Raw genomic sequence first — 25,036 nt, forward strand, 5'->3', positions numbered from 1 at the left:
CTAGGTGACACAGTGGATAAAGCACCGGCCCTGGATTCAGAAAGACCTGAGTTCAAAATCTGGCCTTAGACACTTGACACTTATCAGCTGTGTGACCTTGGGCAAGTCACTTAACCCTCATTGCACCCCCCCCCCAAAAAAAGAATATGGGATCAGTGGTACAGATAAAGGAAATAACCTCAGCAAAGAGTAAGGATAACTCTTTTACTAGAAGGAATAGAAATTCTGTGGTAACATTTTGAAGAATGGAAGTAGGGAGTTGAGGGAGTTCATGTTGGATGGTCTCAAACTTCTCAGAGAAGAAAGGGGCTAAGCCATCTGTTGTAAGTGTGTGTGTGTGTGTGTATAGAGGAAGGTGTGTAGATGTGGTTAGGGGTTTGAGGAGAAAGGAAAGGTTTTGGAACAGTCAATATGAAGAATGACTCAAGAAGGATAGAGCAAGAATGTCAAGTGGTATCAAAAACTAAGTTGAGGTTATAAATATGTCAAGAGTGAATTTTGTTTTTTTCTTTTTCGGCTGATTTTTGGCAGTCTAGAAGCAGAGAGTGAGAAATTTGATAGTAGGACTTGCCCAGGGATGAAAAGTATTATTAGGCCAAGAATGGCCAAAAATCAAGACAAATCATGTCAACACTGCTCCTTTTCTCCTGCAGTGGTTATTGAAACATTAAAAGGGAAAAATATAGGGTCATCAACAAATAAGGTCTAACTTGAATAAACGTTTATCTTTTAAAATAAGATTGTAAACAAAACCCTGATTTATGATTTTACTATTTTCCCCAGATACAGATATTAATCTTTTTCTGCAGAAAGAAGACTGCCTGGAGATATCAAGGTATATTTTATCCCAAAACACATGGATTTATAAGGTGTTTTTAGTATTACTTTAAATGATTCCCAAAGGGTATAAAATCATTTTTGAAAACCATGCATTTTTGGAGAAAATATAAACTGACCTGACCTCCATTGGCAGAAGAATCCTGTGATGAATATAACATCACAAGTATTGTACATGCTGGGACATCACCAGACTGGAAAGGTGGGTGGAAGGTCTGAATTTTGTTATCTGAATAAAAAGGAAAAAATAAGTATTAAGTTATAGCTCTTATCTTTCAGCTTAGTCAGCATATCTTTTAAATAAAGCTATTTCCCCCATTAGCATTTAATGTCAGATGTATGTCCTCTATGAAAATTTTAGAATAAGAATCAAATGATGGAATGATGATGACTGGATGAAGATGGGGATTGACTGATGATGATGAGAACTGATTAATGTTGATAAAATGTATGGTACTTACTTTGCTAGGCTATTGTGAAGAAAATTCTTTGTCAGGTATAAGGTACTATATAAATATTATCTATTACTGTTGTTGTAGGAATCAACCTCATGGGTTTATTGTAAGGAAATCTCTCTTTAAAGTACTATATAAATGTAGTTTACTATTAAAAAAAAAAAAAGATGAGCAGGATGCTATCAGAAAAAGCCAGAAAGACCTACATGAGCTGATGCAATGTGAAATGTACTGTGTACAAAATAACAGCAATACTGTAAGGTGATCTGCTGTGAATGACTTGCTTATTTTCAGCAATGCAATGATCCAAGACAACTCTGAACATCCTATGAAAAATGCAGTCCATCTACAGAGAGAAAACTGATGGTGTCTGAATCATAATTTTTTTTTGTTAGTTCCTTTATCTGAAGTTTTGTTTATATCTGTTTTCTTTCACAACATAGCTAATGTGGAAATGTTTTGCATGACTGCTCATGTATAGCTTATATTGAATTGCTTGAGATCTTGGTGGGGGGGGAAGGAGGAAGAGAATTTGGAATGCAAAGGTTTTTTTAAAAAATTTGATGTCAAAATTTGTATTTCCATGCAATTTGAGAAAATAAAACTTAAAGGGAGAAACGATTGACAAAAAAAATAAAAAAACAGAATAAAAATCAAAGTAAACTTGGGAAAAACAAAGGCTATTTCCTAGGTCAAGACTTATCCTAAACAAAAAATTCTGCTTTATGATAAACTGCATGATGTTTCTATGGTAATGTTTATGTTTCCCATTTCCTAACCCCCCCCCCCCGCTCCAACTCTGGGAACATGGTAGTGCCACAGAAATGGTGAAGTCAGAAAGTTTAGGGAGAGAGATAATAAAATCCCTTTGGAATATATGAGTTTGAAGTGTTGATAAGACATGGAAGTTAAAAGATCTATGTCCTGTGATTTTATAAACTTTAAACAATTATTAAAGAATACTTTTCAGCATTCCCACCTCCCCCTTTTAAAAAAGGATTTTCAACAAAAAGCAAAAGGTTTTTAACTTTTTTTAAACAGTTTCTTTTGATGGCAAAGGGAACAGTTCAAAAGGTGAATAAAAGTAAGTTAGATCTTCCCTTGGTACTTAACATCTAATAAACACAGTATTTTGTTGGAACACAACGAAAAGTCAAAAATGTATTTATTTGAAAACTTATTACTAACTTTGTCCCTAAGTTCCATGAGCCTTCTTCTAATTAATAACCTGTATGTTCAAGGGACAAAGAAAACAGGTAACTTAGTTTTGTATCCCATCAATTAAAACTGAATAACAAGTTCCAACTTTATCAACTAGTTCCTACAGAATCATGCATATGAATAAGTGTTTTTGTAACCAAAGAAACCATCTAAGAATACACAGTATCCTTAATTAAGTAAAATACTTCTATATCCCATTCAAATTCAAATTATTTGTTGTCTATCTTATGTTGTTATGAAAAATCAAGCATTATACTTCAGAAGACTTACTTCTGATAGTTTGTTTTTTGAAAAAAAATGAAGTATTCATAAAACCTGAGACCCAAAGAACTACCACTGAGGTAAAATCAGTTACTGAGGTAACCTATATCTGATCCTTATTAAGAATCATTCCATAAGTGAATTAATCAAAAGAGAATTTTTCTTTTCCACTGCTGTTGAAGTCACAATCTCTTCTATTTAAAACCAACAGAGGGAGGATTTGTTCTTTATGCTCATAAAGCTGATCAAAGAGAGGGTTAAATTTTGAACTAGATGATGTGAACTCTTTCTTGATCAGAGTGAGTCTTACCTGGCCATGTTCTGTCCTGGCCCCAGGGCTAAACCAGTGACTACAGGAGAAAAAAAAAGAAGGGGTTAGGCATGAACTTGACTAAAACATATGCTGTCAGCTGTCACATGACCCACCTCTATGTGCTTTTGGGTATTTTAGTGTCTACCAGGAAAAGGAAGCCTTAAGCTATGTTTTATTTTAATGGATATTTTATGTAACTCTGGAATACTACTTCTTTTACAAATGTAAAAATGTCTATAACCAAGCAATATTCAAACTGCTAAAGCAAAATGAGTGAGAGGATTACACTTCCACTTAATTGTATTAACACAAATTATTGAGTCTGTATAAATTTCAATATTTTATGCATCAGTTCTGGAAATGAAACACAAATGTTGCTATTCACCACAATTTAATTATAATACCATAATTACAAATTATGACCTTTTGACTGCTATATTAAAAAAAAAACACATACCCAACAACTTATCACTGTGTATAAGAACACTGCAGGCAACATGCCACAATTAGAGAACATATTTTTAGTTCTTTGGGAAGGCTGTATTCAAATCTATTTTTATGTTTAAAATATCCAAGGTATGTTTCCAAAATGAGACATGGGTAGCAGTGGGGTTCATATCTCCAAAAGGATAGTTTTGGGGCAGCTATGTGGTGCAGTAGATAGAGCACTGGCTCTGGAGTCAGTAGGATCTGAGTTCAAATCCAGTCTCAGACACTTGACACTTACTAGCTCTGTGACCCTAGGCAAGGCACTTAACCCCAACTGCCTTGCTCCTCCAAAAATGGTTTTAATGTTGGTTCTTACAAATTATTAATAAGAGTAATTTAATTTTTATGGCTTCTGACCAAGATTGAGTATTCTGGGAATATATCACCTCAATAATCATAAGGAAAACGTGATAGCTGTCTCCAAGTATGTGAAGAGCTGTCATGCAGAAGAGGGATTAGACTAGTTTTGATTGGCCCTAGAAGGCAGAAATAGGAGCAATGGGCACAAACTGCAAAGAGGGATATTTAGATATAATTATAATAAGGTTTAATACAAAATTGGAAAGTGCTAACCTGCCTAAAATGGAGGTCTTCGGGCAAAGATTGGATGACCATTCTTCATTAGGATGAAGGGATTCTTTTGGGTTGGGACTATGGTCCATGAACATGGCCACTGGATTTGTAGATCATAGAAAAACCTTTAGAAGGACATCTTGCCCAGTCCTCTCATTTTATTTTATTCATTTTTTTTTCTGTGGGGCAATGGGGGTTAAGTGACTTGCCCAGGGTCACACAGCTGGTAAGTGCCAAGTGTCTGAGGCCGAATTTGAACTCAGATACTCCTGAATCCAAGGCCAGTGCTTTATCCACTGCACCACCTAGCCACCCCAGTCCTCTCATTTTAGAGGTGAAGACATTGAATCCCAGAGAGGTTAAGTGACTTTTAAGATCACACAGATAATAGAGAGGTCGGATTTGAATCCAAGTAACCTGACTCCAAACCTAGTGCTTCCTGGGATTATGTTCATAGGACCATGCAATCTGAAAATAGCAATACAATCCTATCTCCCACATCTCCTACTTTGTCTATGAGGATATTGTGAAACGTTGCTTAATTCCTTATTGGTAGCATTCCTGAAGAAGGAAATGAAGTTTGGCATAATTTGAGCTGGGATTCAAAATGATTCTAAACGCAGCACCCTTTCAACTACACGACAATGTTTTTGAACTCATAGGGAGTTGTGAGAATCAAAGAAAATGAAAAAGTTTTATATCATTTATTATTAATCTTAAAAATCTTAATAGTATTTTTTCCAGTTACATGTAAACATAGTTTTCAACATTCATTTTTATAAGATTTTGAAGTTATTAAGTTTTAACCGATAAAACATTGTTTGCCCTCCTCACAACAATAATAGACAAAAAACACCTCCCTCCCTTTTTGTTTGTTTTGGACTTTAGCTTCCCTAATACCATTCTCACAGGTTTGAGTATTTCCCTTTATTTAAAAAAAAATTATTTATTGATACCTTTTGTCTTTATATCACCTAAATGCTCTAGTATTCTTTCTCCTGCCCCTTTCTAAAGAGCCATATAAGGTTTTTTTTTAAAGAAAAAAAGGAAAGGAGAACACCCCCCATTCTCACCCCAGCAAAACACACAGAAAGGGCCTGAAAATACATGCAGTGTTTCGAAACTGTGGACCTTCCCACTGTTACAAAGGAGTGAGGGGAAGTATTCTCTCATAGTCTCTTTTTTTTTAAGGACCATTCTTATTCTTTGTATTTTGTGTTCATTCTCCTTCCCATTTAAACTGTCACAGAAATGTGGTACATATTGATTTCTTGGTTTTGCTTACTTCATTCTGTATCAGTTCAAATAGATCTTTCCATTCTGTATCAGTTCAAATAGATCTACTTCTCTGTATTTATTTATTATTCTTACACTAAGGTCATATGCTTCTACATAGTTCTATATCATCGTTTGTTTAGCCACTCCCCAATTGATGCACACTACTTTGTTTCTTTGCTACCACAAAAAAAACCCCACAAAACCCTACTGTAAATATTTTGGTAAATATGGGTTCTTTTTTCAAATCAAAGACCTTTCGGGGTTATATGCCTAGGATGGGAATCTCTGAGTCAGAAAGTATGGACATTTTAGTCACTTTATTTGTAGAATTCCAAAGTGCTTTCCAAAATGACTGTACTAATGTGAAGCTCCACTACCAATATATTACTGTGTCTTTCTCTCTACAACCCCTTCAGCATTAATGATCCCACTTGTCAATTTGCTAAGAGAGGAAACCAGAGTTGTTCTGCTACTTTCTTATTATTAGTGATATAGAGCATTTTTATGTGGTTGTTATTAGATTGCAATTCTTGTGAGAACTATTTGTTCATGTCTTTTCACCACTTACCGGGGAATGGCTTATGATCTTCTATTTCTCTCTCTCTCCCTCCTTCCCCCCCCCAAATATGTGTATGTGTAAAAATATATCTATATATCTATATATAAATAAAACATATATACACACATGCACAAACACATATATATAAACAGGTATGTCTGTATATGTTTGTGTAATTTATATATTTTGAATATAAAACCCCTATCTGAGAAAAACGATTCAAATTTTTCCCCATTCAATCACTTTATTTCATCTCCTAGAAGTATTAATGTTATTTATGTGGGAACTTTTCAGTTTCATGTAATCCAAATTATCTGTTATCTTGTAACCATCTCTCTTTTGTTTCATTAAGAATACATCTCCTACCCAAAGCTGTGAAATTTATATAATCTTCTAATTAATATTAAGGAAATATATCCCTTTTGAATTTATTGTGAATATAAGATGTGAATCCAAGACCAACTTTTGCAGAATGATTTACATTTTCCCAAGAATTCTTATCAAATAGGGAGTTATTTCCTTTCCCCCGTTTTATCTCCATTTTGTTTCTTGAAACACTCTTTTTAATAAAATTTTGAGTTCCAAATTTTCTTTCCCTCTCCCTAATACAGTAAGCAATTTGATATAGGTTATAAATTTGCAACCATGTAAAACATTTCCCTATTAGTCATTTTAAAAAATTTAAAAACCTCATGAAAATAATAAACTAAAAATAGTATTTTCAATCTGCATTCAGACTCCATTAATTCTTTTCTCCAGATGTGGATAGCATTTTTGATCATGAATCTTTTGAAATTGTTTAAGATCACTGTATTAGAGATAAGAGCTAAGTAAATCATAGTTGATTATCACATGATATTGCTGTTACAGTGTATAATGTTCTCCTGGCTCTGCTCAATTCACTTTGCCTTAGTTCATATAAATCTTCCCAGCTTTTTCTGAAATCTGCCTACTCGTAATTTCTCATAGCACAAAAGTATTCCATTACATTCACATAGTACAACTTGTTCAGTCATTCCCTAATTGATGGGTATCCCCTCAATTTCCAATTCTTTACCACCACAAAAAGAGTTGCTATAAATATTTTTATAAATGTAGGCCTTTACCCCTTTTTATCAACCCTTTGGGATATAGACTTAGTAGGGGTATTGCTGGATCAAAGAGTATGCATAGTTTGATTGCCCTTTGAGCATAGTTCCAAATTGCTCTCCAAAATGGTTGCATTGGGTCATAGCTCCACCAACAGTTCATTAGGGTTCCAATTTTCCCACATCTTCTCCAATATTTATCATTTTCCTTTTCTGTCATATTAGCCAATCTGATTAGGTGTGAGGTGGTAGCTCAGAATTGTTTTAAATTGCATTTCCCTAATTAATAGTGATTTAGAGCATTTTTTCACAACTATAGTTAGCTTTGAGTTCTTCATCTGAAAACCGTTCTTATCCTTTGATCATTTATCAATTGGAGAATGACTTGTATTTTTATAAATTTGACTCTGTTCCCTATATATTTGAGAAATGGGGCCTTTATCCAAGATAGTTGCTGTAAAAACTGTTTCCCAGCTTTCTGCTTTTCTTCTAATCTTGGTTGCATTGGTTTTATTTGTGCAAAATCTTTTTAATTTAATATAATCAAAATTATTCATTGTATATCTTGTAATTCTCTATCTCTTGTTTGATCATCAATTCTTTCCTTCTCTATAGATCTGATAGGTAAACTGTTCTTTGCTCTTCTAAGTTGCTTATAGTAGCATGTACTCATTTTGACCTTATCTTGGTATACTGTGTAAGATGTTGGTCTATACCTCATTTCTGCCATACCGTTTTCCAGTTTTCCCAGCAGTTTTAGTTCTTGTTCTAGAAGCTGGGGTCTTCGGGTTTATCAAACACTAGATTACTATGGTCTGTTACTACTGTCTTGCACACCTAATCTATTCTACTGATCCACTGCTCTATTTCTTAGCCACTATCAGATTGCTTTGATGATTACCACTTTATAATAGTTTTAGATCTAGGTCACCTCCTTTTTAATTTTTCCCCTATGAATTCCCTTGAAATTCTGGACTTTTTGTCCTTCCGGATGAATTTTGTTACTATTTTTTTTAGCTTCATAAAAATAATTTTTGGTAGCTTAATGGTGTGGCTCTGAATAAGTAAATTAATTTAGGTAGAATTATCATTTTTATTATATTGGCTTGGCCTACACATGAACAACTGATATTTTTTCATTTGTTTAAATATGACTTTATTTGAGTGAAAAGTGTTTTGTAATTGTGTTCATATACTTCCTGGGTTTGTCTTGTCAGGGAGACTGCCAAGTATCTTATATTGTCTGAATTTATTTTAAATGGAATTTCTCTTTCTGTCTCTTGCTTCTAGGCTTTGTTGGTTATATGTAGAAATACTGATGATTTATGTGGGTTTATTTTATATCTGGCATCTTTGCTAAAGTTGTTCATCATTTCAAGAAGTTTTTGTTGATTCTTTAAGATTCTCTATGCATTATATCATCTGCAAAGAGTAATAGTTGTGTTTCCTCATTGCCAATTCTAATTTATTTAATTTCTGTTTCTTATTGTTATATCTTACATTTCTAGTACAATATTGAATAATAGTGGTGATAATAGGCATTCTTGTTTCACCCCTGATCTTACTGGGAAGGCTTCTAAGTTATCCCTATTTATGATAATGCTTGCTGATGATTTTAGATATATAATACATGTCATTTAAAAAAAATTTTTTAATAAACATTTTTGTTAAAGTTTTTTTTTGGGGGGGGGGGCACGGGGGTTAAGTGACTTGCCCAGGGTCACACAGCTAATAAGTGTCAAGTGTCTGAGGCCGGATTTGAACTGAGGTATTCCTGAATCCAAGGCTGGTGCTTTATCCACTGCACTACCTAGCTGCCCCCAATACATGTCATTTTAAGGAAAGCTCCATTTATTCCTATGTTCTCTATTGATTTTTTAATAAATAGGAATGAATGTTATATTTTGTCAAAAGCTTTTCCTGCATCTTGTGATGAAATAATGGGATTTAGCAGATACTCAAAGACCCATCTGGAGATTAATCGAGACTGATTGAATCAAGTGAGAGTGATTGACTGCTGATTAAGCCTACTTCAAGTTAATTGGATTGTAATCACACCTGGCTAGCCCTTAAGAAGGTATTGTTATCAGAAACTAGACTGTGAACTCAACTTGAGAACACCTTCAAAGCCACTGGATTTGGATGACGCCAACCAATCACCTTGAAGCAGTGTGTAAGGACTGCCTCTGTTCCAGAACTATAAAAAAGCTTCCACAGTCAGCTTGAGAAGGAGTTCCTGATTAAAACAGGCTTGTGGAGGAGGACTTCAGGAAGAACCCAACCAAGCTGGAACTCCAGGCTAGGTAGGACTTCTTTTTCATAACCTTCTGAACTCTTTGTAAATATCTGTATGCTCTAATAAATGTTTAATGCCCAAAGACTGGTACTGAAGCCTTTTAATTTTTGGCGACCACAATCTAGATTTTAAACATCACAATCTATTGAGATAATCACATGATTTCTGTAGGTTTTGTTATTGATATGGTCAATTATGCTGATAGTTTTCCTAATGCTGGACTAGCCCTGAATTCCTGGTATTAATCCTACTTGATCATAGTTTGTGATCCTGGTGATATAATACTATAATCTCCATGATAGATTTTTATTAAAAATTTTTCATAACAATATCCATGAGGAAAATTGGTTTATAGTTGTCTTTCTCTGTTTTGACTCTTTCTGGTTTAGGCACCAGGAGCATATTTGTGTCATAAAAGAAATTTTGTAGGACGCCTTCTTCCCCTATTTTCCCAAATAGTTTATATAGCATCGGAATTAATTGTTCTTTCAATGTCTGGTAGAAATCACTTGTAAATTCATTGGGTCCTGAGGATTTTTTTCTTATGGAGTTCATTGATGGCTTGTTCAATTTCTTTTTCTAAAATGCAGTAAAGGATTCTATTTCCTCTTCCATTAATTTGGGCAATATATATTTTTGTAAATGTTCATCCAGTTCACTTAAGATTGTCAGATTTATTAGCATGCAACTGGACAAAACAGCACCTAATTATTGCTTTAATTTCCTCTGCATTGGTGATAAGTTCACCCTTTTCATTTTTATACCTATAATTTGGTTTTATTTTTTATTTTAAAATCAAATTAACCAAACATTTATCTATTTTTATTGGTTTTTTCATAAAGTCAGCTTTTAGTTTTATTTATCAGTTCAATGATTATCTTATTTTCAATTTTATTAATCTTTTCTTTGATTTTCAGGAATTCTAATTTAGTACTTAATTGGGAATTTTTAATTTGTCCTTTTTTTAGATTTTTAAATTGTACACATTATTCATTGGTGTGTTCTTTCTCTATTTTATTTATAGAGATAACTTTTTCCCTAAGTACTACTTTGGCTGCATCTGATAAATTTTGGTATGTTTTCTCATTCTAGTAATTTTCTTTGATGTTATTACTGTTTCTATGATTTGTTCTTTGACCAACTCATTCTGTAGGATTAGATTACTTACTTTCTAATTAATTTTTAATCTATCTTTCCATGGCCATTTATTAATTGTAATTTTTATTCATCATGGTCTGAAAAGGATGCATTTATTATTTCTGCCTTTCTACATTTGACTGTGATGTTTTTTATGCCCTAATACATGGTCAATTTCTGTGTAGCTGTCATGTACTACTGAGAAAAAAAGGTATATTCCTTTCTATTCCTATTCAGTTTTCTCCAAATTCTTTTCTAGTCATTTACATTTACTCTCTATGTCTCTCTCTCCACTACAAATGTGTTTCTTATGAGCAACATATTGTAGGATTCTGTTTTGTAATCCACTCTGCTATCCACTTCTGTTTTATGGGAGAGTTCATCCCATTCACATTAACAGTTATGATATTTATCCTATTTCCCCCCTGTTTATACTCCCCTCCCTAAAGGATTATATTCAGTTTTGCCGAATAGGTTATTTTTGGTTGTAATCCTAGTTCCTTTGCTTTCCAAAATAGCACATTCCAAGCCCTCTGCTCCTTTAAAGTAGAAGCTGCTAAATCTTGAGTAATCCTGACTGTGACTCCTCAATATCTGAATTGTTTTTTTCTGGCTCCTTGCCATATTTTCTCTTTGACCTGAAAGTTCTTGAATTTGGCTCTGATATTCTTGACAGTTTTCATTTTGGGATATTTCAGGTAGATTCTTTCAATTACTATTTTACCCTCTGGTTCCAGGATATAAGGGCAGTTTTCCTTGACAATTTCTTGAAAGATGCTGGCCAGGCTCTTTTCTTTTTTTTTTAAATCATGGCTTTCAGATGGTCCAACAATTCTTAAATTATCTCTTCTGGATCTATTTTCCAAATCAATTGTTTTTCCAGTGAAATATTTTACATTTCCACTATTTTTTCATTCTTCTGTTTCTTTAAAATTAATTCTTGATGTCTCATAGAGTCATTAGCTTCCACTTGTCCAGTTTTAATTTTTAAGGAATTGTTTTCTTCACTTAGCTTTTGTACTTCCTTTTTCATTTGGCCAATTCTACTTTCTAAGAAGTTTGTTTTTTTCAGTTAATTTTTATGCTTCATTTAAAAAATTTGTTAACTTTTTTCATGATTCCTGTGCGTAACTTTCATTTCTTTCTCCAATTTTTCCTCTCTCTCTCTTATTTGATTTTTAAAATTTCTTTTGAGGGATTTAAGCTCTTCCAGGAAGACTTTCTGGGCTGGTGACCAATTCATATTTATCTTTGAGGACTGACATATAGATGTTTTGACATTGTTGTCCTCTTCTGAGTTTTTGTTTGATCTTCCCTGTCACCATAGTAGCTTAATATGGTCAGGGTCTGCCCCCCCCCCACCCCCACCATTTTTCTAGCCTTTTTGATGACTTTTAAAATTGAACTCTGCTACTGAAACACAGGAGGCAGGCACTGCACCAAGCTCCTAGTACAGGGGAGCAGGGGCCAGGTCACTGACTTACTACACCTCTGGGGCTGGTCGCTTGCCTTTTGCACCAGGGATTCCAGGATTGGCCTCACAGCCAGTCATGTCTGTCACTGGCCTGCTAAGCCAGACTGCAGGGCCTTGGTTGCTGATCTTTGCTGGTTTTTGGACCTTTCATTGTCTTACCTGGACACTGACTACACTGGGTTACACTCCCCAACTGAAACAGATCTTTCCTGCAGTCCTTCTAAATTATCTTAGGTTGGAATTGCTTCACCCCATCTTTTTGTGGGTTCTGTCACTCTAAAACTCATTTTGAGGCTTGATTTAAAGTTGTTTCAAGGGAAAGTGGAGAGAGCTCAGGCAACTTCCTGTCTTCTCCACTATCTGGAGTTGTTTCCTAAGCAACTTATTGAACACTAAGTTCTATTGTTTCTGCTTCTCCCTTCGCTAGTATGTTCCATTGATTTCTGTTTCTCTCTCAGCCTGGGTTGTGAAGGCTGGAATCTTGCAACATCATGCATGGGCCCCAAACAGATCATCATAGAAACTTTACCCTGTCCCATTTTTCTGAACTGTGATGGCCCATTCTTCTGTAGGTAGTCTGGTGGCATTCTACTCCTGAGAGCTCACCATATTTGTATTAAAGTTAATTTAGATAAAATGATTGGCATTAGTACTAAGCCAATGTAGAGTTCCCAAATTAAGGTATTTATCAGTCTCAGGATCCTCCAGTAGCAGGGATTACAAGCATGTACCATGACACTAAGCATTACTTCTCTTTCCTCTCCATCCCCACCCCCAAATATGCAACAGTTATGATGACTGCCGTTTTATAATATAATTTAAGTTCTGAAAGTACCATTCTCACTTAATTTTTATCCTTTCCTCCCCTTTGTTGTTTCCTTTAAGTATTCTACATTTTTTGTTTCTCCAAATGAATATGTTATTTTATTGAGCTCTATGAAGTATCCTTTGATAGTTTCATTAGTATAATAAAACTGTAAATAAATTATGGCAGTATTGTCATTTTATTACACTGGCATGGTTTAACAATGAACCCTAAGTATTCTTCCAACTATTTAAGTTATTCTTTATTTATTTAAGGAATCTTTTGCTCTTGAAACTACTCAAGGATTTTTTGTGTTCTGGTAGCTGGATCCCCAAATATTTTATACATTTTGTAGTTATTTTGAATTGGATTTCTCTTTTATTGAATCTTGAATTGTTATCATACAAGTTGTCCTAAAATTCTTATTGTGATAAGCTTTAATAGCTTAAAACTGCACAAAGTCTTTTGGGACACCCTGTAAAGAAATGCTAAGTATTTTTGTGAGTTTACTATGTAGTCTGGAAATCTACCAAACTATAAATTGTCTCAATTAGTATCTTTGTCAGTTCCCTAGGATTTTCTAAGGAAATCACCATGTTATCAGCAAATAGAGATTTCAAAATTTCTTTTCTTTGCCGATTTTTATGCCTTTAATTTCTTTCTTGTCTTACTGTTAGCATTTCTTAAACTATATCGAAGAATAGAGGAGAGAGTGGGCATTATTTTTACTCCTGAATTATTGGGAAATTACTAGTATATCCTCATTGTACATAATTCCTGCTTTTGGTTTAAGATCCTTTTCATGATACCTTTATTTTGTAAATTTCTTTTCTTTTTTTTTTTGTGGGGCAATGAGGGTTAAGTGACTTGCCCAGGGTCACACACCTACTAAGTGTCAAGTGTTTGAGGCTAGATTTGAACTCAGGTCCTCCTGAATCCAGGGCTGGTGCTTTATCCACTGTGCCACCTAGCTGCCCCTCTTTTTTTTTTTTTTAATTAACAGCATAAATGCGAGTTATACTTTGTCAAATCCTTTTTTGCCTCAATTGAGATAACATGGAATTTGAGATTTCTATTTCTAATATGGTTATTTGTGATGATTGTTTCCTAATGCTAAACCATTTTTATGTCCTTAGTTTAAATCTAACTTAGTCATAATGAATGATTTCTTGGACAAATTGCTGAAGTATCTTTGACAGGATTTTATTTAAAATTGTTGTATTCACTATGTATTGGTCTATAGTTCTACAGTAATTACAATTTATACTTATCACTTAATAATTATTTTTCTCCTCCTTTATATCACTTATTGCCCTGCACTATTTTGGCTCTCAGCCACTTTATGTATAAATACAGTGACTTCTCTTCACTTATTCTATGATAAAACCAAACTAGAAGTGCTTATAAATGTAAACTCCTTCAGGTCTGAAATAGTTTGTGTTTTTCTTTGTATCTTCAGCATATAGCACATTGCCTGACGCATACTGTGTGCTTAAAAATTACTGTTGATGCACTGACTTAGTACTTTTTGTTGGTTTTTAACAATTTTGGTGCTTATATGCCCACCCTGTCCCTCATACCTTGAATAGACTCCTTACTCATATGTTCACCTGCTTAAGTCCCTTTCTTCAAGTCCCAATTCAGGCCCCACCTTCTCCATGAAGCCTTCCTTATTTCTTCCCCTTCTCTGACCTGACAGTATCTGATTTCTTATAAAATTTTGGATTTTTCTATTGCATTTATCACTTCCTCCTTTGTTTTATGATTCTACCTATCTATCTATCTATCTTCTATTTCTCCCCATAGCATTAGAATATAGGCTTCTTGAATGTAGAGATTTTGTCATCTTCCTCTTTGTATCCCCAGCACCTAGCACACAGTAGGTACTTAAATTTGAATGGAATTAAGTTGAATTATTATTTAAATATTTTATTATTATTATTATTTAATTACTCATGTATTTTTCTTCTTGACTACAGAACAAATTAATTTGACTGAATTCAGTTGAACAAGCATTTATTTAATCATATTATACTGTGTGTTAGGCTTCTTTCAATGAATACAGGAGGAAAACAGACAGAAACAAATTGTCAGTATTCTAGCAGTGGGTCATTTTCATCAGGACATAAAGAATAATAGGAAGAACTCCACCCTGTTGTGCTGATTGTCTATTGAGGATTTATGGAAAATCATGGGTAAAGAAGGCATAGGATAAAACAAGGACTGGGGTTTCACTTTGCATCCCTAGAGAAAATACTCATACTGATGAAATCATGAATTTATTCAAGGACTAAAGTTTTAAATGTAATTAATTTTTCTCCATTTGGCATTCAAGAAATAAATACTGAGATGATAGTGACAGAAACAAGACAAAACCAAAAGAGAATAAAGGAATAGAAGAACTCTGCAGCTATTAAGTTATTAATCAATAACTTTGAGTCTCAGTATAGAAGAAAAGGTAAAAAAAGTTTTAACGTGACTGCTTTGAGATTTCTAAATGTTGTTGGAAATCTGAATTTGTTCTTATTAAAATATATAAATCATTTGCATTCTCAATGAAATAATATGGTAACTTAGTGTTCTTTTTACTAGTAGGGAATCAGACACTAAATTAACTCCCTTAGAAGAATTAAGGTAAAATATTTAGGCAGCTCTTTATGTATTGCTTCACATTTATTTAATAAGTATTTCATTATTATATACTAAACATTTCCCTTTAAAAAAAACTACATATTAAAATTTGGGCTTTAAGTACTGTAACAAATTATACAAAGGGTGAGTTACTACTCTGTATGCAAAGCAATGACTACAATGTAAAGTATTATTTTATGAAATTGTCAACACTTTAAACTCAGAGTATATTCTAAATCTCATTAGAGCAATATTCTCTAGGGTTCCTCAGAATGTGTTACATTGGCTTTACAAATCTTTAGCAATAGATTCTATAAAAGTATGCCTTTAAATAAGTGAGTTGAAAAGTAACTCAGTAGCATGGTAGGAAAGTTATATAGTAACTATATATATATATATATATATATATATACACACACACACACACACACACACACACACACACACACACACACATATTTATTAATGATTAACTCTTTCCCCACTGAATTGAAATAGCAGCTGCACAGACATTTTCAAACTAAGATTGTGGTTTGGTACCCATAAGAGATTGAGTTGAAAACTTTTAGTAAAGGGTTAAATCCATGTTAGGCTGGGTTAAAAAACACTGCTGTGTTTTCTTGACTTTGGAACTTGTGCATTTTCCCATACAAGTCAAAATTAAGAAATAACAGCAATCAAGTTGCTCTTGAATTTAGTGCCTTTTCTCTAATTGTGCTTATCTGTGTCTTATATATATAAAATGGTGCTGTTAACTTGTGGTAGTCTTCTATTTAAAAATTCCTTAAATTCAAGGCTTAAGTTTTGTAAAATCAATTAATGTCTTATTTTTATAATTTCTCAAAGTCTAAAACATTATCAAATATATTTATGTATATTTAAATATATTTATAAAGATGACAACTTGTTTGGGATGTCATAGAGAGGAATCTTGTTCATCTATGGGAGGGGTTTGGATTAGATGTATGCCAAAGTCTCTTCTAACTCTCTGATCTGTAATTTTATTACTGGGAGAATGGTAGTACCATAGAGTAAAATGGAAAAAGTAAGGAGGAACAGATCTAAGAAGGAAACAGTGAGTTAATTTTGAACATGTTAAATCTCAGTCTGTAAGTAATACATTCAGATCCAGTGTTCCTAAAAACAAATAATATAAAGAGATTGTTTTCCTTTAGGGCTATTTAATACTAAAGGGCAGTGATGATGCTGCAAAATCAGAGTACAGATTCTGACTACAGATTAAGTTGCCTTGCTTATTAGATGGAAGAGGAGAAGGAGAAATGGAAATTGGGTCTCAGAGATATCTTCTTAAGTGCCTTAAAAGCAGGGACTATTTCATTTTGTCTCTGTATCCCCAGGGCAAAGCACAATGCCTGGCAAATGGCATACAATTAATAAAGACCTATTGAGGAAATCATTTATGGTCAAGTGTTAGAGAAACAATGGGAGCAGATTCCCTAAAACTTTGTCATGAAGTGGAACTGGTACTAGACTAATTATATTAGAAAACTCTAAAGTCCCCATTGGTAAAGTATGAGAACCATTCCTGGTCCACCATTCCAGGTTTGTTATTTTACAATATCGTGGAAATAATGTTTTATATGGAATAGGGTATTACAACAATGATCTCTATGTAATCAAAGTATCTCTATATGTGACTGACATATGTTAACACATAATTGATAATACTAGTGTGTTCCTCTCTAAGGGTTACATTGTAGCTACTCTGCATGTATCTTGTTTATACCTATTTATGTACATACTGTCTCACCCATTAGAATGTAAGTCATTTGAGGGCAGGGGTTGTTGTAGGTTTTTCTTAGTATTCCCTACAGTTAGCAACAGGGTTTGACATATAATAAGGTTAAATGAAAGCTAGTTGGTTAATTGATTATAACAGAATTCTAGTAAACCAAAATCATTCTAACAATCCTATCAATCATAATGTAATGGGATCAATCATTGTACTATTTGTAAAATGCTTTCAAGTTTTATGAATAATATTCCTACATAACCTAAAAAAAACAAACAAAAAAACCCCTAAACAAAATGGATGAAAAATGTCTATTGTCCAGACTATGGCATGCTGATAAATGGCCAATCCATTGAATTTACAAGTACATGAATGCATACACAGGGCTCAGGCCTACAAACAGAACTGTGTCCATAATTGTATAGGAGGAAGAAAGTGAGCTAGACTGAGTTTGGAAAATCAAGCAGCTTTAAAAAAAATTATTATCTCTATTTTTCAGATATCACTTTTTCATTTTTTTACTAATCTATTCCTTTAGCTACCCATCCTCCTTAAGGAAAATAAACAAAACGAAATACCTGATTTTAACAACTGTCTTTATTTCTTCAAAGTTCTCCTTTTTCATTTTTGATATAAACAAGTGGATTTTCCCTTTTTAAAAAAATTAGGTTGGTTAATGGTTTACCTATTTTAATACACTTAAAAAAGTTTTATTTATTAATTCAATGGTCTTTTTGTTTTCCATTTTATTAATCTCTTCTAATCAATCTGTTGTCAAGACCTATCAATTTTACCTTTGAACACATCTCAAATATGACCCTTTCTCTTAGGCCACAAGTTTCTTTCTACTCCAGTCTGGCCTCTATTCAGTGATTTTCCTAAAGCACAGGTCTGACCACATCACCTCCCTACTGAATAAACCCTAGTGGCTCCCTATTACCTCCAAGATAAAATACAAAATCTTCTGCTTGGCATTAAAAATGCTTACTAACCCACTCCTCTGCTCCCTTTGCCTCACTGTTTCCAGTCTTCTTACTTCTTACACCTTCCCACATACTTCTCAATCCAATAATACTGGCCTACTTGATATTCCTTGAACAAGAAAATCTACCTCTTGGCTCTGGGCATTTTCTCTGGTTGTCCTACATGCTGGGAATGTTCTTCCTCCTCATATTCAGATGCTGGCTACTCTGGCTTCCTTCAAATTCCAGATAAAATTCTCCCCTCTATCAAAAGCTTTTCATAATTGCTCTTAGTTCTACTGCCTTCTCTCTGCTGCATATTTCCCATATATGTTGTATATAACTTGTTTGTACATATTTGTTTGCCTGTTGTCTCCTCCATTAAACTGTAAGCTTCTTGAAGGCAGGATTATCTTTTGCCTATCTTTGTATCCCAGTGTCTATCCAGAATTTCTATTGGTGCATAAAACAGGCAGGTAATAAATGCTTATTGACGGACTCATTTCAGAATTTCTACCTTATCATTCAGCTGGGGTTTTTTGATTGATTTATTCAACTTTTAAAAATTGCACACCAAATTTATTCTTTTGTTCTTTCTCTCTTTGGTTGTTGAATATGTTTAGAGATTTTTTTTGGTCAGAAATTCTTTAAGCCTATCTAATAAGTTTGGATATCCTGGATGAATTTTAGAGTTTATTATTAGGATTTGTTTTTCTTGTTTCTATTTCTGGATGATTCATAATCTTAAGATTATCTTTTCCTATCCTATCTTTTAATTTGTTATTCACATGTTCTTCAAATTTTGTCTTTTAATTTTTTTCTAATAACTTTCTTTCTGCTCCTATATTTTTGTTGTTGGTCTGTTGTCCTATTGTTTTAGAGACAATTTTTATTTTGGTTCTAAATTCTTAAAGTCTCCAATTGAGACTTGGCTCCCTCCTGATGACACCCCTTGGAGAACTGCTTGCATTTTCACTTATATCCCCCAACTTACTGGTCACCATAGGGGAGTGAGAATATTCTTATTCCCCATTGTTACTGGTAGACTTTCCCTCTATTGCCATTATTCAGTAACCTCTCTGTCTCTTGAGGTTCATTCAGTCTGTATCTATTACCCAGTCAAGATTCTAGTTGCTGCCATCTACCTACTTCTGGAACACTTTCCTTCTTTCCATAATGCATTCATTGCCTTGTTCAAGTCTTTCTTTCCTCTTATACTCCTACCTTCAAACTAGGATACTTCAACATACATACTGTTATTCCCTCAAATACTTTAATTTCCAAGTTGTTCCTGAATTTCCCATAACCTACTCCTGCACCCAACTCAGCTATTCAGAGCTGGTCATACACTTGATCTTGTTATAACTGTCAGTTATCCCATTTCCACGTTCAAGAACTCCAAAATCCCTTTATGTCACTACAGCATTGTCATTCCATCTTTTCTTCTCTGTAATTCTTCACCTTATTCTTCGTTCTCACCATAACCTCCAATCTTTCAACCCATCTGTTCTTTTCCAGGCTATCAATCCTGCACTGGCCACTTCTCTACCTTAATCTATTGGTTTCAAACTTCTTTTCAAAAACTTATACTAGCTTCTATACTTAAGTCCTTTGTCCCTTATCCTATCATCTGTTTTGCTTTGCCAAGCCCCAGCCATGGATCACTCCCACCATTTACAGTTTTCCCTCCTATGCAAAAGCTCCCAAATAAAGCTGGAAAACAACAATTCATGAAACTTTGCTCACTGGGTCTGCTACAAATTTATCTTACAGAAGTTCATCTAGGCTCTCATTGTAGCAAGGCAGTGCTTTTATATCTCCTTAATGGTTTCACTATCACACCACAAAAGCTTTTCTGAACCATTCCCCCTTTCAAGCTTCCCATGGCTCTACCTTCTCTCACTCTTAACTGAGAACCTTTTTTTTTCACTGAAAAAAGTTGAAGCCATTCATGAAGAACCCTGTTCTTTTCTTCTCATTCTATATCTTTCATATGCCTCCACCCTTCTACTTTTGTACATCTCACATGAAGAGTTTAGCCTCTCCTTACTAAGGCTTTTCATTAACGACTGATAGTGTTCTAGTCTGTCTTCTTCAGCATATTGCCCCCTATATCATCCATACTCACATTAGTTTTCAATTTCTTCCTGCCTACTGACTGCTTTTCCCTGCTTCCTACAAACATGCCCACATTTTCCTCATCCCAAAAAAACAAAACAGAAAACAAAACCCAAAAAAACAAACAACAAAACCACCTCACTGGATATGCCCATTTTTGCAAAGTTATTATCCTATATGTCTTCTCCATTATATACATATATGTCTGATCTCCTTGAGAAGGCCATCTATATTTGGTATCTGCATTATTTCTTCTCCGAGTTAATTTTCTGTAGTCTGACTTTTGACTTCATTATTTAACTGAAACTTCCCTCTCCAAAGTAAAAAGTGATCTCTTACTTGCCTAATCTAATAGCCTTTTAAAAATTTTCATCCCTCTTGACCTCTCCATGGCCTTTGACATTACTGACCCCCCTTTTTTTATACCCTCTCTTCTTTAGTTTTTTGTGAAACTGTTCACGTTTCGTTTCCATTTCTACCTATCTGTCTGCTCCTTCTTAGTTTCCTTCACTGGATCTTCATTCAGATAATACTTGCTAATTATGGAGGTGCTCCAAGGTATGATCTCTCTTCCTTTCTCCCTATTATAATATTTGTGAGCGGCTAAAATTAGCCTCGGGCACCCCAAACAGGCTGCCCCTCACCCAGCTCAATTGCTCTCCAGAAACTGCCCCAGGCACATAAGCCTCACTTGTGCCACGTCCAGCCAAGGCCCCACTCAGTGGGGATGTGCACTAGAGGCCTCAGGGACACATGGAAGCTTCCTTTGCCCAGCTCCCAGATTTGGGTGTTCCTGGCACAGGGCTGGGCCTGCCCTGGGGGCACCAGCGAATTAGCTTGGTACCTGTGGGCAGGCGTTGGTCAGCCTGTTTCCTTCGAAAGAAAGGGTTTTTTATGCGGAAGCACAAGCGGAGCCAGGGGGCTTTCAGTTAGTAGGGGAGATGGCTAACAGTGAAAGTGAAGGAGCTAGCGGGGGTAGTGAAAGATGAGGTAGTGAAGACTTAGGAGGAGGTCGGTTGGTAGTGAAAGCAGGCACGGTAGGAGAAGAAGCGGAGGATAGCTAGAGAGAAAGGAGATGCAAGGACGCTACAGAGACAGACAGAGAAGCAGAGCAGTGAAAGGAGAGGAGAAGCTATGGAGAAAGTTAAAACGCAGTCAGGTCGTATTTTACTTTTGTTATCCTTATCTTTTAAGTTTATTCACCTCAATAAACCCTGGTATTTGCTTAAATTGAAAGAGGCTCTTTCTCATGGTCTGGGAGAAGCAGTTGGGGATTTTTTTAAACGGCTCTTACAGACTGGCTTAGGCAGCCAATAGCCAGCTATAGCTTTACCAGCTATAGTTTTACAGATAGCCAGCCAGCCAGCTAATTATAGCTAAGGCAGTTAAAATATTTTTTACATGAATGGCAACCGCGGCAGGACTTATAAGCCAGATATAATTTTTCAGCTAGTTAGAATTTTTCAGATAGCTCACAGCTATAAGTTTTTCAGATTAGGAGCAGTTAAAATTTTTTACATATTTTGCTTGGTGATCTCATACAATCCCATGAATTCAAATTATCATCTCTATGATGCTGAGATCTATTTACTGAGCCCTAACTTTTCTCAAGACCTCCAATCTTACATCTCAGATGTCTACTGGACATCCTGAATTCAGTGTCTCACATTCAACATACACAGAACTGAACCCAAGTTCCACTGAGCAGTCCAAGTGATTTTCCTCAAGTGCAAGTCTAATCATGTTACTACTCTTCACCTCATCCAATAAGCTCCAGTATCTCCCCATTGCCTCCAGGAGCAAATATATAATCATGTTTGGCTTGTAAAACCCTTCCAGCCTGGTCCCTTCCTACCTTTCCAGTTTTCTTTTGTTTTAATTCTTTCTATGCACTCTGCTTTCCAGTCACATTAGCCTTCTGGCTGTTTCTCATTTAAGACACTTCATCTGCTGACACCATGTGTTTTTACTGTCTGTCCCCATACCCAGCATGCACTCACTCCTCCTATCTACCTCCTGCCTTCCTTGGCTTCCCTCAAGTCTTAGTGAAACTCTCACCTTCTAAAAGAAATTTTCCTGGACTTCTTAATGTTAGTACCTAACTTTGCTTCCACTTTATCCTGAATATATTTTTATGTATAGTTGTTTGCAAGTTGTCTCCCCATCAAATTGAGAACTCTTTGAGGGTAGGTCCTGTTTTTGTCTTTCTTTGTATCCCCAGTACTTAGTGATATTGGCACATAATAAGGACTTAATAAATGCTTATTGACTTGAATTCTTGGTTGTCTTATGGATTTCTTTAAGAGCTCCAATTTCTATAATTAAAAACTATTTTCACTTAATTCCCTGATTTTTTCAAATACTCTTGGGATTCTTTTAATTATTATATTGTTCTAGGCGCTGCTGCAGAATTTGTTGTAACACTTTAACTTCTGCAGACGATTGTGACTCAGATCACCTTGTTATGAAATGATTATTCACTGTGGCTCTTTCATTTGATTTTCTGGGTCCTACTTCTCAGATGACTTTTGGTGATCTTTAACAGATCTTCTGGTTTTTCCATTGTTTTCTTGCTATAGATGTGCTTATTACCATCAGTACTTTTGCTTCTGTATGCTCTGTGATTAGAGGACTCTCATTCAACCCTAGGGCTGACCTTGGAGAGCTGTTCAGGAAGGTCTTGGGAGAGAATATCCTGAGCCACTGCCCAGGTGAAGCACTTAGAAATTGTTGTAATTTGGTCCCTTTTCTACCTTTCTCTCTGTCTTTATGCTGACTGCTTGTTTCTTCTTGTACAGTATTAAATAGCTATAATCAGTGCTGCATCTCTTTGGTCCCCCTTGAAAAGTAGAAGCACTTTTGTTTGCCTGAGAAGCTATACTTTCCCACAGTCACTCCCTTTCCTTTCTCTGGAGCCTTGGGTCTGGTCTGTTTCATTGATCTTAACCTGCCATGTCCACAGGACTTTACCCCTAAGTCCATGTCTAAACTAAACCTGTCCTTAGGGATTCAGTGACTCGCCTGCAGGTGCAGCCACGGATTCTCTATGTGTGTGTGGATTGGGGTACAGGGAGTGGAGGGGAAGGAGAAGGAAGAAGCATGCTCAGGATCCAAATGCCTGTAGAGACAGGCTGGTGAACTGGTTTTCAGTTATTTTTTTCTTTAAGAATTATCATAGGTTGACTTCTTCCTATTATATTCTTTCTGTTGTTCCTAGTTTGCTGCATTTTGGGGTGCTTTTCTTGTTTATTTGGGGTTGTGAAAAACAAGCTGCATCCTAGGTTACCTCTCATTCTACCATCTGCCCTCACTTTGTAACAAATACCTTTTAAAAGGTACACAGAGTTATCATTGTATGTGTGAAAAGAATCAGAAGACTCTGAAAAGACTATATACATGCAGGTCACTAATAATGATATACAGTATAGACAGAGCATACTCACTCATGGTGATGGGAATCGGGGGAAAAGTGAACCATTCTCTTGTTGCTTACTGGGCCAGACGCAGCAACCTGAAGAGATCAAATAAAACACGAGAGAAGAAAAGAGTTTACAAAAAAGACAGTAAATAATGGAAGGCTACATGACATCTAAAATAGATAAAATAACACAGAAGAACATGTTCTAAAAAAGGTTCTCAGAGTCTAATGAATAACTACTGAATGAAAGCCTGACCATTTCTATGAGCTGGCCATCTACTGTTTTCATGGCTTATAGGACAGTAGTTTGGGACTATTTTTTAAAAGTACATTTAAAAATAATGTTTTATAATACTGAGAACTAAACCATCGGGCTATTTATTTGAGAACATTGTTCCATTGCTCATATATTTAATTTTATTTGGGAAAAAAATGGTTTTACTTAATTAGGTTTTTGTTGACCACCTTTGTATTTTATAGAACTATATGCATAGTTCATTTATAAACATAAGTAACGCCTGTTATAATGCACACATTTAAATGCATACACTAGCTTAAATCATCAAATGTGTTCTTTTTTACATATTAAAAAGCTAAGAAATAATGTATATTATCTTCCCACTTACAAAAAAACAAAATGCATTTCACTAACAAAAAGAAACTTTATTTCTCTGTTCACAGACTCAAATCAAGCCAATTTAAGAAGTCCAAGGATCAATTTAGAATTAGAATGCCCACTACCTAATTCACTTCTTGATTTCCTTAGAAAGCCTTTTACATTTTATTAATTAGAAAGATTTGTGAGATCCACACATGCCAAATCTAAAAATATTAATATTGCACAATGAAATATTATTCTCACCCTATCAGAGTACATGTTTGCAAGTATGGAAACCATCAGAACATCGTGAATTTCTAATATTGTCTGCTATACACAGGCTAACATTCTGTAATTATAGAATTACCACTTAAGATACAGGATTTAAAAAGGTATGGTGATATATTAGATAGTTTAAAAACACTGAAGAACACATCACTGAAATGATATTGTCTTTCATTTGGTTAAAAAATTAGATGGCAAAGAGGTTTCAAAATTCTAAAAACTAAAACAGTTTAAATATTCACTACTGCTGATGCTAATAACCAAATGGTTACTTGGGAACCATAGGTAAACATGTGGCCCAACTCCAGGACTACCTCCAGTGTTCATCTCAAAATGAGGTTTTCATGCTATTCCAGGGGGCATCCCTGGCATACAGTAATCCATTTTCTACACTGTGGCTGTGAGAAAAGCCGACCGGGCCTATGTCATGCTTTGTTAGAGGTTCATGATCACATTATCTCATGGTGGACCTGACACTTTTATTC

The 25,036-nt window shown here is 34.9% G+C and overlaps 1 protein-coding gene across 1 annotated transcript in view; it reads right to left on the reverse strand.

Moving 5' to 3' along the window:
• Positions 1-25,036, reverse strand: part of GPATCH2 (G-patch domain containing 2) — a 263,500-nt gene that overhangs the window by 77,024 nt on the left and 161,440 nt on the right. The window contains exons 6-7 of the mRNA XM_043962791.1: positions 23,694-23,761; positions 3,085-3,124 (exon numbers count right to left, since the gene is read on the reverse strand). Of these exons, the coding sequence (XP_043818726.1) occupies positions 3,085-3,124; positions 23,694-23,761 (108 nt within the window). The remainder of the gene's footprint in view (positions 1-3,084; positions 3,125-23,693; positions 23,762-25,036) is intronic.

Source organism: Dromiciops gliroides, chromosome 4 (assembly GCF_019393635.1).
Source record: "Dromiciops gliroides isolate mDroGli1 chromosome 4, mDroGli1.pri, whole genome shotgun sequence".
Lineage (NCBI taxonomy): Eukaryota > Metazoa > Chordata > Mammalia > Microbiotheria > Microbiotheriidae > Dromiciops > Dromiciops gliroides.